Source organism: Phaseolus vulgaris, chromosome 2 (genome assembly GCF_051622355.1).
Source record: "Phaseolus vulgaris cultivar YP4 chromosome 2, ASM5162235v1, whole genome shotgun sequence".
In the NCBI taxonomy this organism is placed as follows: domain Eukaryota; kingdom Viridiplantae; phylum Streptophyta; class Magnoliopsida; order Fabales; family Fabaceae; genus Phaseolus; species Phaseolus vulgaris.
Window position 1 is genome coordinate 23,926,266 of NC_143499.1, and position 18,182 is coordinate 23,944,447.

At 29.8% G+C, this 18,182-nt stretch overlaps 1 protein-coding gene across 12 annotated transcripts; it reads left to right on the forward strand.

Annotated features, from left to right (window-relative positions):
* Positions 1-11,305: 11,305 nt before the first annotated feature.
* LOC137810996 (transmembrane and coiled-coil domain-containing protein STS1) lies at positions 11,306-17,859 on the forward strand. 12 transcript variants are annotated; one of them, XM_068612532.1, is made up of 15 exons: positions 11,306-11,711; positions 11,861-11,995; positions 12,659-13,162; positions 13,470-13,638; positions 13,740-13,892; positions 14,680-14,777; positions 14,947-15,038; positions 15,416-15,486; positions 15,582-15,717; positions 16,109-16,168; positions 16,253-16,335; positions 16,559-16,638; positions 16,717-16,787; positions 17,330-17,387; positions 17,554-17,859. In XM_068612532.1, exons 3-15 carry the CDS (start codon positions 12,746-12,748, stop codon positions 17,671-17,673), a joined length of 1,608 nt encoding a protein of 535 aa, XP_068468633.1. In that variant the 5' UTR covers positions 11,306-11,711; positions 11,861-11,995; positions 12,659-12,745; the 3' UTR covers positions 17,674-17,859. The 12 variants fall into 12 exon arrangements, 3 of the variants coding, with proteins under 3 accessions (XP_068468633.1, XP_068468630.1, XP_068468631.1); XR_016518536.1 differs by having other exon boundaries at positions 11,313-11,711; positions 11,861-11,942; positions 15,412-15,486; XR_016518537.1 differs by having other exon boundaries at positions 11,313-11,711; positions 11,861-11,942; positions 15,412-15,486; positions 16,562-16,638.
* The last annotated feature ends 323 nt before the right edge of the window (positions 17,860-18,182 follow it).

The window sequence follows — 18,182 nt, forward strand, 5'->3', positions numbered from 1 at the left end:
AGATGGTGCAATATATAAAAATTGTCAAGGAAATATTTTGAATAATTAAAATTTTCATATAGGAGTAGAACAAAGGCATATAAAAAAAAAGAAAAAAAACATTATTTAAGCAACTTTTATAGAAGAATAAAAAACAAGGATATTGTACATTAAAAGTATATGTTAACCTAACACCTCTAAAAATTAGCAAGTTTCACTTGGTATATTAAAAAGACAAAACATTAGTTATAAATATGAAATTAATGAAAGTTCTTTAAGTAACTTAGATAATCATTACTTAATATTCTATGAAGAATTTAGAATTTTTTTTTTCTTCACATATATGTTGCATAGATGTGAGACTCAATGACTCGATGTTTTATGGAAGTAAATGACAATCTTTATATAACATGTCATCATAACTACAGAGAATCCAATATCCTCCATCAAAGCATTTAATGTTTTCCTTACATATTTTTGAAATATGGAGGTCCAATAAATGATAACTTTTGAATAAACTAACATAAACATAAGTATAAGCACATCACATACTAAGTGTTGCAATATCATCTAATTATTATTTAAAACTAACATATCCTAAAGATAAGACTTTTTTAGCTCACGTACTAATTCACATTTGAAATTCTAAAATTCTTTCTCATTCTGTAATTGAAAATTCACGATTAAAAAATACATTTTTTTTATTTTAAAAATAAAATTGAAAAAACAAAATTTCATTCTTGAAGAAAAAGTATTGGAATAAAAAAAAATATATTTTAAAAAAAAAATCCAAAAAAGAAAATGTGAAAAAAGAGATTTCGAAATTCAAAAAAGTACTTAAAGAAAATCAAATCCAAAAATGTATTCTGGATTATCAAAACTAAAATATATTTTGAGTTGTAACTCACGTCTATTTAAAAACTAAAAAAATATTTTGATAATTTCGCATAAGATATTGGATGCATATATAAATTTATTGGGTGGAAGAAGCAATTGTGACTAAATAGATTGAGCCCATAAAAGTTGGTCAGAATTGCCCACAAACACAGGGCAAATTGTTCCTGCACCTCCATACTTCCTTCTTATATCTCTATTTTTTTTTTCAATTTCAACCCTATCCTTATGACTATTTTAGTGGAGAGTTTGATGACTTTTTCTTTCTTTTCAAGTGGTGTTGGGTGTGGTCACTGATGTTATTTGGTGATTGTTGGTAAGTCGGTGGTTGATATAAGTTTTGTAATTGTTCATTTTTTGTTTGTTCATTTTTTTAACTTTTTTTTATATCAAATTGTAAAATTCATAACACCCATTACTATAATATGTATTTTAATAATTCCAAATCCAAAAAATACCCTAAGGATTGTACATTTCAAAATATATTTTAAAATTATATTCTATATTGTACAATATGGAAGATATATATTTTCATATTGTAAAAACTGAAATACATATTATAGTAAGAGATATTACAAATTGTACAAAATTATTACCTTATGAATTTTGTAATCCTTGATGATTTTTTTAAAAAAATAAATTATTTTAGATTTTAAAATTTGGAAGGTATTGAGAGGTATAAATAGAAAAAAATAACATTTCCAAATGTAGAATCCAAAAAAATGGTCTTTCCGAATGACCTATTGGGTGTCTAAAAAAGTTATAGAGGTGCATGAAGAACAATCCAAACACATTACTAAAAAAACATGTTTCTTCTAACACAAACTATTAAGTATCAAGCGACACATCTGATATTTCACAAAACCATGACTCTGACACACATTTTCATTCCTTCCCTAAGGGCTTGTTTGCTTCCAGGGGTGGTCCTGTTGTCGACGACGGAAGTCACAACACCACCCCATTTGGATCCATGAATTGTTGCGGGTGAGGATGGAAGGAAAGAGAAATGAGAGTGAATTTCGGTTCTCTCCAAAGATGAAGAGAAAGTTGAGCTGAGGAGAGGGAGTGCCACGTCATTCATAGTAAGTTACTTTGGTGCCCTTGCTTTTGTGTTGAACAGTGCCCCTGCATGCATGCCACATGAAAGCATCATATTCCTGACTTGGCTCAGGAATCGTTTGACCGTGTGAAAGTGTGAAAGGTGAGTGAATGCAGTGGGTGAGGTGGGTGGGTGTGGAATGAAGCTGGCTATATAAAACGAAGCATGAAGGTGGTTCCTTCATTCACAAAAAAGCAAAGAAAGCGAGCCATTAGAGAGTGTAGTGTAGTGTGGTTGGAGAGATTCGTAAGCCATCATAGTTTGTGGTAGGGGCTTGAGTTACGTATAGCTTGTTCATCTCACGTCCTGGGTTCATCTCTGTGGTTCATCTGGGTTCATCTGTGGGTTTCTCTGAGGTGAGACCATGTCTTTGAATGGTGCTTAATCAATTATGGTTAAATTAGAACTGGTCACATAATCGATTATGGTGAAGATAATCGATTAAGCAAAGTTAGTAATCGATTATCTGTAAAAATTTCAATCCATAATCGATTATCTGAAGTGTGGAAAAAGGGTCATAATCGATTATTTATTGTCATAATCGATTATGCTTGATTTTTGCCTACTAACATAATCGTTTATCCATGGATAATCGATTATCCTATGTATATAACTGAAGGGATAATCGATTATGTTCTAAATTTTTTGAAATACTGTGTTTCTTATTTTGTTTTATGTGGTTTTCAGGCACTCGTGGTGATGTGTTCTTCATCCTATCAGTCATCCTATTGTGTTGTTCTTGCTTATCTTCAGGTTTTTAAATTTTTTTATGTAAAGTTATTTTTTTTATTTCTGTTTTATATTTATGTTTGGATGATTATGGTTTTGTAATATAATTTGTTTAGAATTTAGTTTAGTTAATTATGTTAAGGAGTTAGTAAATTAATGTTGATTGTAATATAATTTGTTTAGACTTTAGTTTAGTTAATTATGTTAAGGAGTTAGTAAACTAATTTCTTTATTTGATTTATTGTTTTAATTTTTGTAGATAGTTATAATTTTTATAAGATTTAAGAAAAATATTTATTTGTATGAAATGAATGATTTCCAGAATGGAAACAAAAATTTGTAAAGTTTAGGTTTTTGATTATAGTAAACATAAATTATTAATGTTATAATTAAATCAAATAAAAAAATGTTGTAGTGATTAAAGAAAACTGAAAAGTTTAGTTAAATATTGTTTATAAGAGAATAGATTTATTTATTTTAAATGATTGGACAAAAATTATTAATGTTATCATTAAAAACATTAAAAAAATGTTTTAGTTTTTTTTTTTATAAGATTTAATTGTTTATAAGAAAAAAATTAATGTTTTTAAAATGAATATTTTTACAATTGGAAATAGAAATTTGTAATTTGTAGGTTTTTTAAAAAGTAATTGATATTTTAGAAGTGGTATTTTTAATTGATATTTTAATAATAAATGTAGAAAGTAATTATTTATTTAAAAATTAATTGTTTATAAAAAAGATTTACAAAATTTAATTTAGAGAATGGAATTCAAAATTTTAAAAATATTTTTATAGGGTTTTTATTTTTGTAGATTTAACATAATTTATTAATATTATAATTAAAAACATTATAAAAATATTGTAGTAATTAAAAAAAAAACAGTCAAAGTTTTGAGTAGAAATATGATTTTGAGTTAATTTTTTTTAATTTGTATTTCACATTAATTATTGGTGTTAGAATTAAATGTTATAGTAATTTAAAAAGTCGAAAAAAGTTTACATAAGAAATATGAATTTGTAATAATAATTTTAGATAGTTATTAGTGTTTAAAAATTAAATTGTTTATAAGAAATAATATTTTATTTGTAAATAATATTTTTACAGAATACAAATAAAATTTGTTAATGTTTAGTTAATATTTTTTGAGATTGTACATAAATTATTTGGTTTGTTTACATTTATTTGTTGTTTGATTAAATTATGTTATTGAATGATATAGTACTTTTTATGAATTTTTTTATTAAAATTAATTAAAAGTACGTTTTAGGGTAACTGTATTGGTGTACTTTTACACCGATACGGTAACCGCATTCGGTATGAATTCGGAAAGAAATTATGACGAGGCAGAGATGGTACACTTTGAGGAAACAGTTGCAATTTATGACGATCTTGTTGCGGCAAACATGAATTTAATTTCACAAATCGAAGAACAAATAAAAAAAATAATGAAGGTGCATCAGTCATGATTCTTTGTATGATTGCTTTTGGGTTGAAATTGTTACGCACGGTGCCTACTGCAAGCAACTGTATCAGTGAGTCCCAATCACAAAAAGAGCGTCGCAGACAAGAATTTATGGAGTACTTGGTTCACACTGAACAATCTCGTCACATTATTCGCATGGGACCGAAAGCTTTCATTAAATTATGTGAACGAATACGGGGAACTAGACTTGTTAAAGATGCATATCGATCAACCGTGAAAGAACAAGTAGCGAAATTTCTGCACATTATTGGACATAATGTGAAGAATCGAAGTGTGTCATTCTTTTTCCATCGGTCTGGAGAAACAGTTTCCCGTCACTTTCATAATATTTTGAGTGCAATTTTAAGGTTGGAGGGGGAATTCTTAATTCAACCAAATGGAACGGTTGTAGAACCACACATCCTTAACAACAGTCGATTTCTCCCCTACTTTAAGGTTTGTTGATAATAACATTACTTGAAATTATGTGTAATGTCTTCTTTAGTTTGTGTTTAATTAAAGTTATGAAATTTTGTTTACATTAGGATTGTTTAGGGGCCATAGATGGGAGTCATGTACGTGTTAAGGTTGCACGTGCTGATGCGCCTCGTTTTCGAGGGAGAAAAGATTGGCCAACCCAAAACATATTTGCAGCCTGTGACTTTGACATGAAGTTCACATATGTCTTAGCCGGTTGGGAAGGAACTACCTCCGATTCAAGGATATTGAAAGATGTTTTGGTACGAGGCGATCCTTTGGTTATTCCAGAAGGTTAGTTATAGGGGATTGGGTGTGCAGAAGAATTAAAAGGTTGTAGTAGTATATACTAACCCAGCTTTCCACAATCTTTGTAGGAAAATACTATCTTGGTGATGCAGTTTTTATGTTAAAACGAAATATAATAACACCTTATCGCGGGGTGAGATACCATTTGAAAAAATATTCGCGAAGAGGGCCACAAAATGCAAAAGAGTTGTTTAATCATCGATATTCATCACTTAGGAACGTAATTGAGAGAACCTTTGGGGTGCTTAAAAAACGTTTTCCAATTATAGCCAGTGGGACTGAGCCACATTATGATGTGAATACTATAACAAAAATTGTTTTAGCTTGTTGTATTCTGCATAACTTTCTACGCGGGATCGACAATGATGAGTCTCTGCTTGAAAAAGTAGATAATGAATTGTTAGAACAAGATATCCAACCAAGCACCACCCATGCTCGTGAACATGATTACATGATAGGGTGTGATATTAGGGACACTATAGCAAACGAAATATGGCAAGATTATGTAAACAATTAATTTCATGAAATAATATATTTTCTACCATTTTATACAAATGCAAAAAATCACACATGTTGGTCACCTTGCCATTGAGATTTGCGAAAAAATGATACATATTAAAGAAATAGATTGGATGACCATTGCTCATCTACAGTATGACGGTCTTAAGTTAACCCCTGGAACGATCCTTGAGGAACTTAATTTTGATCGAGCTCTAGCATTATCATCCATGATTCGTGAAGATGTTGAAGGTGAAAATCTCAAAAATGTCGGTAGTCTGAAAATGAATGACCGACTGTTGCATTACACATGGGTGCATATCTTGTGCCCTCGAGGAAGCAACTATGCACAACTACTGAATGAAGATATTTTTATGTTGTGGTTAATCTAGAATAATGTACGCATTAATTGGCCTTATTACATAATGCAACACATAATCAAATGTCGAGATAACAAGATGCCTCTCCCATATGCAAATTTGATAACGAGGATCTTGCAGGTGTATGGCTTCGACTTGCCGAATGAACAAACAATAATGCTAGGCTAGAATCATTACTTTGACAAAAAAAGTATGACCAAATTAAATATATTCCAGGTCAATGACATATGACAACTTGGTAGACCTCACCATGCACACGAAGAAGAGGATGAATTGCCAGCACAAGATGTTGAAGGTGGTCAACCTGAGGAGGCAAGCCCCACTCAAAGGGAATTGTTAACTCAAATTTTGTTCGGCATACAAAACATGAATACCCGAATTGACAGGGTTGATCAAAGGATAGACAGAATTGAGGATACATTCGACGTCATCAAGGCCATTGAGTGTGTTATCATTATGTTATTGTCTTTGTTATTTTTATTTCTAATTTTCATGTTGAACATTAATGAATTGTTATTGTTATTTTTGACGTTGACATTGTTATTATTATTGTTATTGTTAAGGTTTTATGCTACTTTTCATGCTACTTATTTACATAATCATATTGTTTTTAATGCAACTTTTTTACCATCTTATTACTTCGACAACATTGGTTAAGTGTCATTCAATGTCTGCGTATCACAACACGTCGTCATCTAGTTGTACTGGTTGTAGTGTGCAAAAACGTCGTACTTTTACCCATGCTACTGGGAGCACAAGTGCCTTCGTTGCTCCTATTTGTGATTGTGGACAATTTGATGTTTTGAGAGTAGCGACAACACAACAAAAATGCTGGAAATTTTTTTTGGGGTTGTCCCAACTACAAGGTAAAATTTATTCAATTAGGTTTGAAACAAACTTAAGAATATTATTTTAAACTTATTCATTGCTCAATTTTATTGTTTTCTTCAAAACAGATTAGAAGTGTCATGGTTCTCGGCTGTAATTTTTTCAAATGGTGCATTGAAGACGTTGCCGATGAAAAAGATGAAATTATTATCATACAACGGAATAAGACATGTCTTCTAGAAAACCGTTTGAAGGTCTCCACAAGAAGGATTCAAATGTTATTACTGGGAATGTCTTTTCTTTTTCTAATTAACATTATTATGTTCTTCATGTAATGACTTTATATTATATATTTTGACACCTACTTAATATTCATGTTATATTCTAAATTTCTATTTTTTTTTTAAAATATATTCATTTTTCTATTCATAATAATGAAAATTATTATTAAAATTAATTTTATATATATTTGTATATATATAACATAACATCATTTATAATATTAAAATTATGTAAATAAATTAACTTAAATAAAAAATAATTTTTAATTAATAAAATGTTAAATAATATAATTATACTTTAATTTTAAATTATAATTAACTAAAATATGAAATAGGATTAATCATTATTTATTCTTTTTTTTATATACCAGGGTAACTCACAAACTTTACTATTCAAAATAATTTGTAATATTCTTACAACTATCATATCACTCACAATTTTTAATAAACATTCCTCACACATTCACTCTAACATACCTCAATCCAAACAACCTCAACTTTCTTCACACTTTCACTCTCGCTCACCCTCAACTACACCCTTTAATCCAAACACACCATACAAGCTTTCAACATCATCTAACAAACGAACTTCTACTGGCGTTCTTCTTGTGAAGTTATGTTATCATTCATGTTTACTTAATTTATATCAAACAAAATTATAAAAAACACATGAAACAGTTACATATTTAAATAATTTATAATCAATTTTGTAATACAAACAAATAGCTACATATTATTTTAATAATTTATCATATAAAAACTTTTTGTTATCCAATCAGTATTATTTATCTTTAAATTGCCTTTCAATAATTTGTAAATAGAAACTTATTCAGATCATAATCCACTGTAATAATAATTGATTATACATATACTCAATTATTTAAATAATTTAATTTTCCAACTATCCCAAATACACTATAGGATTTTTACTCTTAATTCTGTAGGATTTTTTTTTACATAACTCTTAGCAACTTAATTGATTTTAAATTGTTTTCTTTTGAAACTTTTTTTTTCGAGAAATCTAAAAAAAAAATACCACATGTCTCAAAAAAAGGTTTTCCTTTTCATCAATATTCTAAAAGAGAACTCTCTTTTTATAATATTTCAATATATGCTACCAATAAAGTTTGACAAAATTAATAGACAATTGTTTTTCTATTATATGTAATATTCTGTTCTCTTTTTTTTTTCTTCACATAATCTTGTTCTCTTTTTCTTTTCTAATATTTTAACTTCATCCTTTATCCTTTTAAATATCAAATCTCACTATTAAAAAATTATTAAATAGAAATCAATTTTAGAAACAACAAATAATTAGTTTGACTAAATTAAATACTATTTTAGAGATTAAACAAAATTATTGGTATCTAAATTAGTTTCTATTATTAATGAATATTTTTAAAATTGGTATATAATTAGTTACCAAGATTTTAATTAGGATTGAATTTACTTTGAATTGTACATTCATATGGACAATATTGGTTGAATTGATATGAATGTGAGAGTAATCTTAGTTGAAATTAAACATTTGAAATTTAATTAAAAGGAATTGAGTTGAGTTGATCTCAACTAACTACATATTTTTTTTTCATTCAAGCGAAAACGAAAACGAAATTAACCTCCCGTTTGCTTTTATGGATGTACTGTTCACAGGCAAAGAATTGAGGGTATATCAGCTATTTGGATCTGTGGTAGTGTGGAAAAGAGAGGGAGAGGATATACATGTGAACAATAAATATCTTCTCATCTCAAAATGAAGAGATGTAGAGGGAAAGTCATGCCAGCATCCCTTATTTCCAAATTTACCCTCATTTAAATGTGTCACAATGTTTCATTTGAATGTATTAGTATTTAAAATTTTTTTATTGTACCATGTTTAAAATATATATATATGTAATATTTAAAATGAAGAAACAAATCATCATAAATTTTAAGGAATTTTTAAGTTTGTTTATTATTTTATAAAATATAAATTATGTAAATAATGATAAACCAGTGTAAAAAAAAATATAGTTAAATAAAATCTTCCATTTATATATTAGTTATTAGAGTAAATCAGGTTATACCTATTTTTCAAGTTCTAATAAGATATTTTATTAAATGTGGTTGGATTTAGTTTTGTTTAAAGAAAAGAATATAATATATCTAATTAACATTGAAAATATTACCTGGTTGGATCATGGGTATCACCAATACTAAACATTTTTCATTTTATTTTATCCTTATTTTTTATTAAATTTTTTTATGAAATCCTTTTCTATGGTTAATTAAGTTATATTTTTGTTGTTGTAGTATTTTTTAGATTGCTTTATTGTGAGGTTTTTTAATATTAAAAAATAGTAATTTTCTATTTATATAAAATGTGATTTATTTTATAATTTTATAGTATATGTTTAATATTTAAAGAAATTATTTGAAGTTATGTTTTTAATTAATTTGTTGTTGTGTTTATATTAATATATTTCTATGTATAGTTATTATGTTTATGAGTTATAATTTATTTATTATGATTTTTTTTATTGTTAATTACGTTATATTTTTTTAGTACTTTTTATTTTTCATTACTACAGGATTTTTAATATTAAAAAATAATATTTTTTTTATTTATATAAAATTTGATTTATTTTTTAATTTTATAGCACATGTTTAATATTTTAAAGAAATTACTTGAAGTTCTGTTTTTATTTAATTTGTTGAATACATAGTTTTTTCTAATTATAATTTTTATATTATACATATTTACATTTAACATATATTTTTTCTATTTATAATTTTTAAATCTATGAAATTTGTGAAAGTTGTTCATTTTTAAACAAGAACAACTCATTTTATTAATAATTTTTTTAATAGGCTAGGGTAAATCTGTAAAGTAACATTTCACACCTTTAAAAAACAAAATTAAAATTCCCTCACAATCATCACATAACTCACAAACTCCCATAAACTTTCCTCACACATCCACCCTAACATACCCTAATCCAAACACCCTCACTTTCTTCACACTTTCCTCACACATTCTCATACATCCACTCCCTCAAATCTTCACGCATCCCCTCCCTAATCCAAACAAAGCCTAAAAGTTTGGGTTCGGTTTTATTGCAGTCAAGTAAGCTCAAGTGAGAATTATGTTGTTTAAGTGAAAAATGTTTCACTCAAACAAAAATATAATATAAAATAATATGTTCTCTCCGATAATTTTGCTTAACCAAAATAAATTAGTTGAAATAACATATTTTCACTTAAACATTTATATTTCACCTATCTTTTTAGATGACTAAAGAGTGTTTATGAATTATATGCTTGTAGTAGAAAATGAATGAAGTGGATGTCATAAATTGTTTGAATGTATATTATAAGTAATAAAACCTATATAAATTAGTTGATATTTAATAATTTTTTAGTAATAAGAAATGAAAATTTATTACATATATGAAACGCTTTGAGTTTTTAATTTAGGTATCTTAAACTTATTTGATCAATCAAAATGAGTAATATAAAAAAACATTTGTAAATTTATCTTTTATAATATAAATCCGTATCTGTGATTTACAAATATGTATATATTTGATGAGTGAGTGATGAAATGAGATGATTAATTATAATTTCCTGTTGTTGTGATGATTTTAGATAGAGTTGTTTTGTTATTATAACATCTCTAATTTAAGATACTTATTCCTTTATTTATTATTTATGCAGTGATCTATTATGGATGAATGTGTATAATTATGTTTCAAGTTTATTTTAATGTGCTGTAAAATTTTATAAATAAAATAAATAAATTCAATGTAACTCAATTTAATTAATTTAAATTCAATTTTCACCACACTGATTTTGAAATCTATTAACTTCAAGTACAAAATTCACATTTTGCTTTTAGGTTATTTTTAAATAGCTTTTTCAATTAAAATTAGATTTTAATATAGATGATATATATGAATGTTTAATTTAATTTTTTTATTATATACATACTTAAGATAAAACTCTATTTTTAATGAAAAAACTATTTAAAATGTCAAATAGATTCTTTTATGGTACTTCCTTAAACCTTTTTAGAATGTCATATTTTAACTTTTTACATTCATTTTTTTATTCTTATAACATTTATTAAATGTGTGTTTAACCTTTCAAGTTAAGTAATTGTTATTATATTTTAAGATATTTTAACTATAACACCAATAATCATAATAAAATTATGACATTTATTTAAATGTGTTATTTTTATTATAATTTTAGTTGAAAGTATTTAAAGACATTGAATAAGATTAATATTAAAACATATAATATGAATAAATTATAATAATTAAAATTAAACAAAATTATTAAAATAGTTTATATATAAATAAAATTACAAGATTTTAAAACCCCAAAAATTACAAGAGAATGAATGCAGGGAGGGAAGCAGACAGAATGAGTGAAAACCAAAGGCATGCAAAGGGAAGCGCGTGAGAAATAGGAAAAGTCCCTTGTTCACGCGCCGGTCAACGGAGTAGAAGGATCAAAATCAGAATCTGGCGTGATCGAAACGACGATCTGGTGTGCATTTGGGGATAATGGCGGCGACGTCGTATCTGACGCCGACGCAGAGGTACGCGGCGGGAGCGTTGTTCGGGCTGGCTCTGAACCAGGCCCAAATTCACCAGACCCACCCGTTGGGCCTATCAACCGATGACTTCCCTTCTGACTCTGAAAAAACTTCTTCCAAGCTCGCAGTTTCCGAAGATCCCAACCTTTGGGTCCATGAACATCACGCTTTGCTTCGCCCTGTTTTCAAGTATCTATTCTCTCCAAAGCATAACTACACATGTTTGTTTCTACTGCATCTACTCGTGCCCATTTTCTACTTCGTTTTTATTCCCTGCATCCAATTATTGTGGCATGCCATTTCAGTGTTATTGAACAGTGTGTGTTGAGTTTGAGCAGGTACCTAGATATTGATCCCGTTGCATGGTCTGGACTCGAGGAAACTGCTGGCTCTTCTTCAGCTTCACGTCACGTCGGACCTGTACGGCATTCTACTCTTTCACTACCGTATCTTTGGATTCTAGAGTCTAAAATGTAATTCAATCGTATTTTGTAAATTCAGTTTCAAACCAAAATTAAGATGAGGCTTAGTTTACAATTTCATGCAACTGAAAACTAAGTGCATGTTTGGGTTAAAATTTGCAAACTTGTAGTTTTCATTTTGCATATCAAGTTTGCAAAGGGAACCCAAGTCTTGCTTTTGTAGAAATTTGGTTTTTGACAAAATATAAGGGTGGGATAGGAATGTGCTTTTATTGGTTAACGTGTAATGAAATTTACTCCCCAAATTGATTTTGGAACACCGCTAACAAGAATCCAAACATGGCCTAAATTAGGGACATTTTCACAGTTTTGAATCCAAATCTGTGGTTTTGATTTTCAATGTTTTGTTGCTTCCGGTATGTTCCTATATTCCAATTGTGGATTACCATATTCAACGAAAATTTTCTTTTGCTTCCCAAATGTAGTTTTCATTTTTTTTGGGTGAGGGGTAGGGAGCTAAACAGTGCAAGCATTGGATAATAATTTACAAAACTATGTGTGGCAGGTTACGGACTTCACTTGTCTTGTTTAGTTTTCCTTTCTCTAATAACTGCCACGTAGTCTTTTTTTTCTCTAACTCTTTTTGTCATAATTTTTTCGATATTAGTATAGTTTACGTACATCACTTAAGTATAATGTATGTAAACTTCGCAGTTCTTGAGACTATTATCAGAAGATTTTGGTGATGATTGTTCTCAAAGGTCAGATAAAGAACTTGCTTTGTCCGGAGCTGTTGATGCTATGGTACTTAGCCTGGAAAACAATTCAGAGTCTCTCAGGTCTAAAAGGGAGAAGCTACGTGAATACGAGCATCAATGTCGAGAAAAGTTTTTAAATTCTGATGTTCAACCAAATTCTGAGAAGGTAGATACGCAATTAGAAACCAAGGAGGAGACAGGTACTCCTTTCCATGATTGTGAAGAATCACCACATCAGGGATTAATTCATAGTAATATTGATGAGAGTCCAATTGAAGAGGTAATGATGCTCAGCTATCCAAGGAAAGTGGCAGTGCTTTACGAACTTCTCTCTGCTTGTCTATCAGATTTAGGTGAAAATAACAAGAAAGATGGCCGGAGGAGAAAGGGCTATGATGCTCGACATCGTGTCACTCTGCGGCTGCTGGCAACATGGCTGGATATCAAGTGGTCAAAAATGGTTGGTGAATGAATCAATTAATTAGCAATTAAATGTGGTCGAAAAACAACTTTGATAAATTTAGGTGGTCATGAGATCTAAGTATAAGTTTTTTTACTGTTTGTACTACTATGAAAGACATGGCACGAACTGATCTTCACTTTGGTGAAAATTGCCTATGCTTTTGCCCTTTATACTAAGTTACTTATTCAGCCTACTCTATATGGCGATATGCTATAAGCTTTGCTATTAATTGTCCCTTGTTAAAAAAAATCACTTTTATTATTTCCATATTTTCTAGTGATAAAGATGAATCTTCACTTTTCAGGAGGCAATTGAGACAATAGTTGCTAGTACTGCAATGGCTTTCATTAGAGAGCAAGAGTCAAGTAAAGAAGAAACTCCATCAAAAGAAGGCAAGTGGGATAAATGGAAGAGGGGTGGTATCATTGGTGCTGCTGCCTTAACTGGCGGAACTTTGATGGCTATTACTGGTGGTATGAATCTTAACATCTTTTCTGTGTTCTGGAATATAAAAAGACAAATTGAATGAATTTCCTTGTTGATTTGATTGTTTTTGTTTTTACTCATTAAACAGGCTTAGCTGCCCCAGCTATTGCTGCTGGACTTGGTGCTTTGGCTCCAACTTTGGGTACTCTGATCCCTGTAATTGGAGCAAGTGGATTTTCTGCAGCTGCTAGTGCTGCTGGAACTGTTGCTGGTTCTGTTGCTGTTGCTGCATCACTTGGAGGTATATGTTTCCTTATATGTGATTGGATTTTACTATAATCCTCTCATTTTCTGCTATTATGTCTTCAATTTATTTAGAAATAGTCTTTTTGTGAATTTCCAGTGTAGTCTAAGGATACTATCCCACCACCAACTACCAAGTCACTATCATACTTATATGCGTCTTAGTGGTTTAATATTCTCAATTGCTACATTTCTGGTCAACTTGTGTTTCTGTTACTTCAATTTATTGATTATTGATTAATGTAATCAATAAATTATATTAATTAGTTAATGTAATCAATACACCTAGAAAAAGGCTTGGTTGTTTACAGTAATCGCTTCAGTGAAATATGTTACAGTAGTTGCCTTTCTAAGAGGAGTTATAGAGGTTATATGGGATTTTTTATTTGCTTTTAAATATTCTGGAGGAGGAGTTTAGTATGCCCTTCAATACCGCCTATAAGCTATTATCTTGAAGCCCGTCCATGACTATTTGGTATAGTGTCGAGGTAGAGTTGATTCTGAATAAACTAGAGACAAATTGCATTGTAATGTGTAATTTTCTTTGGAAAATGAGAATTGATTCCTAATGTAAAACAAATGAAGTCTATGTTTAGCCATTGATTTACAATATTCCTTTTCAAATTGCAGTAGATGCTGGTTAGATGTTATTGGGATGTATTTATGATATATTGGACAAATAAACAACTCTCTTTCTCCATTTTTTTCTCTTTTTTTTGTATTACTATTGGTAATGCTCCTTTTATAGATGATGAAATATTTTATGTACTACTTTGTTTAACTAGCTGCTGGAGCTGGACTCTCTGGAACCAAAATGGCTAGGAGAGTTGGGGATGTTGATGAATTTGAATTCAAATTTATAGGAGAAACCCATAACCAAGGTGTAAGTTTTTACTCATTTCATATTCCTACTTTCTGGTGGCGACTATTTCTTTATTGAGTTATGATTTGTGTGCAGAGGGGAACACATCAAAACTTTGTCTAAACTTTCTCAAATTATCTAGCACTACTTTTCCAATTAGTTTATGATTTTATTTGGCTTCTGCTTGCAGCTGCTTGGAGTTGAGATCATGGTCTCTGGATTCGTCTTTGAGGATGACGATTTTATAAGGCCGTGGGAGGGAATGAATGACAACTCGGAGAGGTACACATAATTGCCTTTCCCCCCCTTCCTAAATGATTTGTTTGGTTAATCATTATTTAGGAAAAGTAGTTGATACAATTGTGAATATTATTGTTGAATATGGTGTTCCCTTAGCCAAGGGCAACATGTTGGTGCAAAATTACAGTATTAAATTTTAATGACTTGATTTTGTGCAATTTTTTTTTTCATTTTAAAAGCTGCAATATTTAGTTTTTTTGGTTCAAGTTATTTTGGTAAAATAACCACATATTTTTACTAGCTTCCTTTTGAGAGTTTTGAAAATTGGTGACTATTTCTCTAGAAGCATTTTCCAAAGAAGCACATAATTATGGCCTTGCTAAACAAATGACATTTCATATGGCCTTGCCAAAAGCTAGGTATGCTCTGCAGTGGGAGTCCAAGAATCTATATGCCCTGAGCTCTGCAATTCAGGATTGGGTTAAATCAAGTAATTGGTTTGGGTTCCAGGCTGCTGATACTTTTGTGTAGTGTATGAGTAGGGATGTATACGATTGGTGCCAATATTGCTGTGCTTTGCTTTAGGAATTGCAACGGAGCTGATGAGGCAAGGGGCAATGATGACGGTCTTGCATGGTCTTTTAACTGCATTGGCTTGGCCAGTTGCATTACTTGCAGCAACTGAATTCATAGACAGCACATGGACAATTGCTATTGACAGGTTCTTTTTTCTGTTGGTGTATATAGAAGTTTTGCTCAGTAAAAGGAAGAACATCTAATTTGTGTTCATTATTGAGTAGTGTTTCAATTGTTTTTATTGGATTGCAAATAGTGATGCAATTGCTTGTTAGTGGGTAATGATAGTAGTGTTTCATAAAGTTGAAAAACTGTCGTGGATGTTGGCAACCTTTTCATTACCTGTTTGTTAAATGTCATCATACACTGTCAAAACCAAGTAGTTGATGAACTGGGATGTTATCTTTTTGCCACTGTTTTTTTAACCAGAGGCTCAGCAAGGAGTAGGAGTTTTCAGTTTTTGTCATCGCAATAAAAAAATGTTAAGACAGTTTCCAGTCTTAGTTTGCAATTATCATGCTTATATCACTTTTCAGATCTGACAAGGCAGGGAAGTTGCTTGCCGAAGTATTATTGGGAGGATTGCAGGGAAATAGGTATTTTTCTTATTTCTAAATATCTTCTAAAAATTTAGCTCCTTTAAAATAGTATATGAAATATTTTTAATCTATGAATTTTAGGCCTGTTACACTTGTAGGTTACTCACTGGGGGCAAGAGTTATTTTCAAGTGTCTAGAGTGCTTGGCTGAAACAGAAAACAGTGGTATGTATTTCCACAGTTTTTGTATTCGATTGGATGTGATATTATTGCTTTCTTTTTGGTATTTTTTAATCTTATTGACTGTCTCTCGAAGGATAAGTTTTTTCTTCCCTCAAACTTTTCAACTGTGGTTATGGGTATATATGATAACATTTCTGTTGGGACTAAATTATTTGTTAATAAGATGTTCCTTTATTGATTTTGAGGTGCTGCTTCTGTTCATTAGCAGCTGAACTGGTTGAGAAAGTTGTTCTTCTTGGAGCACCCATTGCAATCATGGATGAGAATTGGGAAGCTGTTAGAAAGGTGGAAAGGGAATTAATTTTACTCTTGAATACTATGTATTGCTTTTATTAATTACTATGAGACCCTGGTATTCTGTAGATGGTAGCTGGAAGATTTGTAAATGTCTACTCAAGCAATGATTGGATGCTTGGAGTTGCTTTCCGTGCCAGGTACACAAAAATGTAGTGTTAGTATTCTGCAGATTTGTGAGTTTATTTTCCAATTGATCCACAGTACAAGCCGATATGAAGCTATCAGTTCTCCAAAGATTCACTTCACAATCAATTGAAAAAAGAAAGAATGACAAGAAGTTGTATTGGTGATTCTTGGACCAAATGTTTTTTATGCAGTTTTTCCATGAAGTCCTGAGTTATAGCGTTCTGTTCCTGCAATAACAGAGAATATGACTCCATATTTTATTGACTCTGTTTCATCTATTGATTGGGATACATAAAGTTCTGGTGACCATGGTCGATATTTGCATGATACCATTTTTGTGGCTGAACATATTCTCATATAACACGGTTATTTTTCACTGACTAAACGCATACTCACACAGTTTGATATGACACGATTTTTACAAACTAAGAGCATGCTCACATAATGCATTGTGTGAATAGAATGATTTTAAATATTAAAGAAAACAATGAAGAATTATTTGTAGACTTTTTAGTAGACAGCAGAAACTAACATAAAAATGGATTTTGTGCAGTCTACTTTCTCAAGGATTAGCTGGAATCCAACCTGTGAACATTCCTGGGATCCAAAATGTTAGTTTTTCCTATTCCCTTTGTGCATGAATATCGTTGCAAGTTGCTGTTTTTTTATTCATTTTGGGTTACCATTTCAAATTGGCATTTTAACTTATAAACTAGTGGTACCATTAATGATTCATTTTATTTGGATCTTTGCTAAAATGGTTCCTCGGATTTGCAGGTTGACGTGACAGATCACGTAGAGGGTCATTCTTCATATTTGTGGGCTACACAACAGGTCCTAGATGAACTTGAATTAGATGCGTATTATCCCCTTTTTAACATAATTTCCACCCAGTGATTCTTCCCTTTCACTGCCTTGTATATGGTACTATATAGCCAGCTAGCCATAGGAACAAAATATATTAATAAACCAAAACTCTCCATTTTATGTTATACTATGATGAAAAAGTATGTTTGTAAATTTTTAAATTATCAATATACTTTTGGAAAGGGCAACATCTAGGTTGCAAGGGTAAGCGTTAAAGCTCTGCCTCCATTGGATTTTTTGTTATCTGTTTATATATATATATATATATATTATTTCTTTTATTGTTTTGTATCCTCATCTTTCATAACTAATTTTTTAGTTTCCATGATTTAGGAAAAAACTAATAATTTGAAAGTGTTTTCTTTATATAATTATAACAATTAATAAATATTAAAATATTTTAACACTATTTTTATACATATTTTATTATAATTTATTTTATTTTTGATTGAAAATTACAAATAATCTTATTATAACATTATAAAAAATTAATTTTATAACTGATTTTTGTATGCACAAATCTTTATAACTTCAATTCA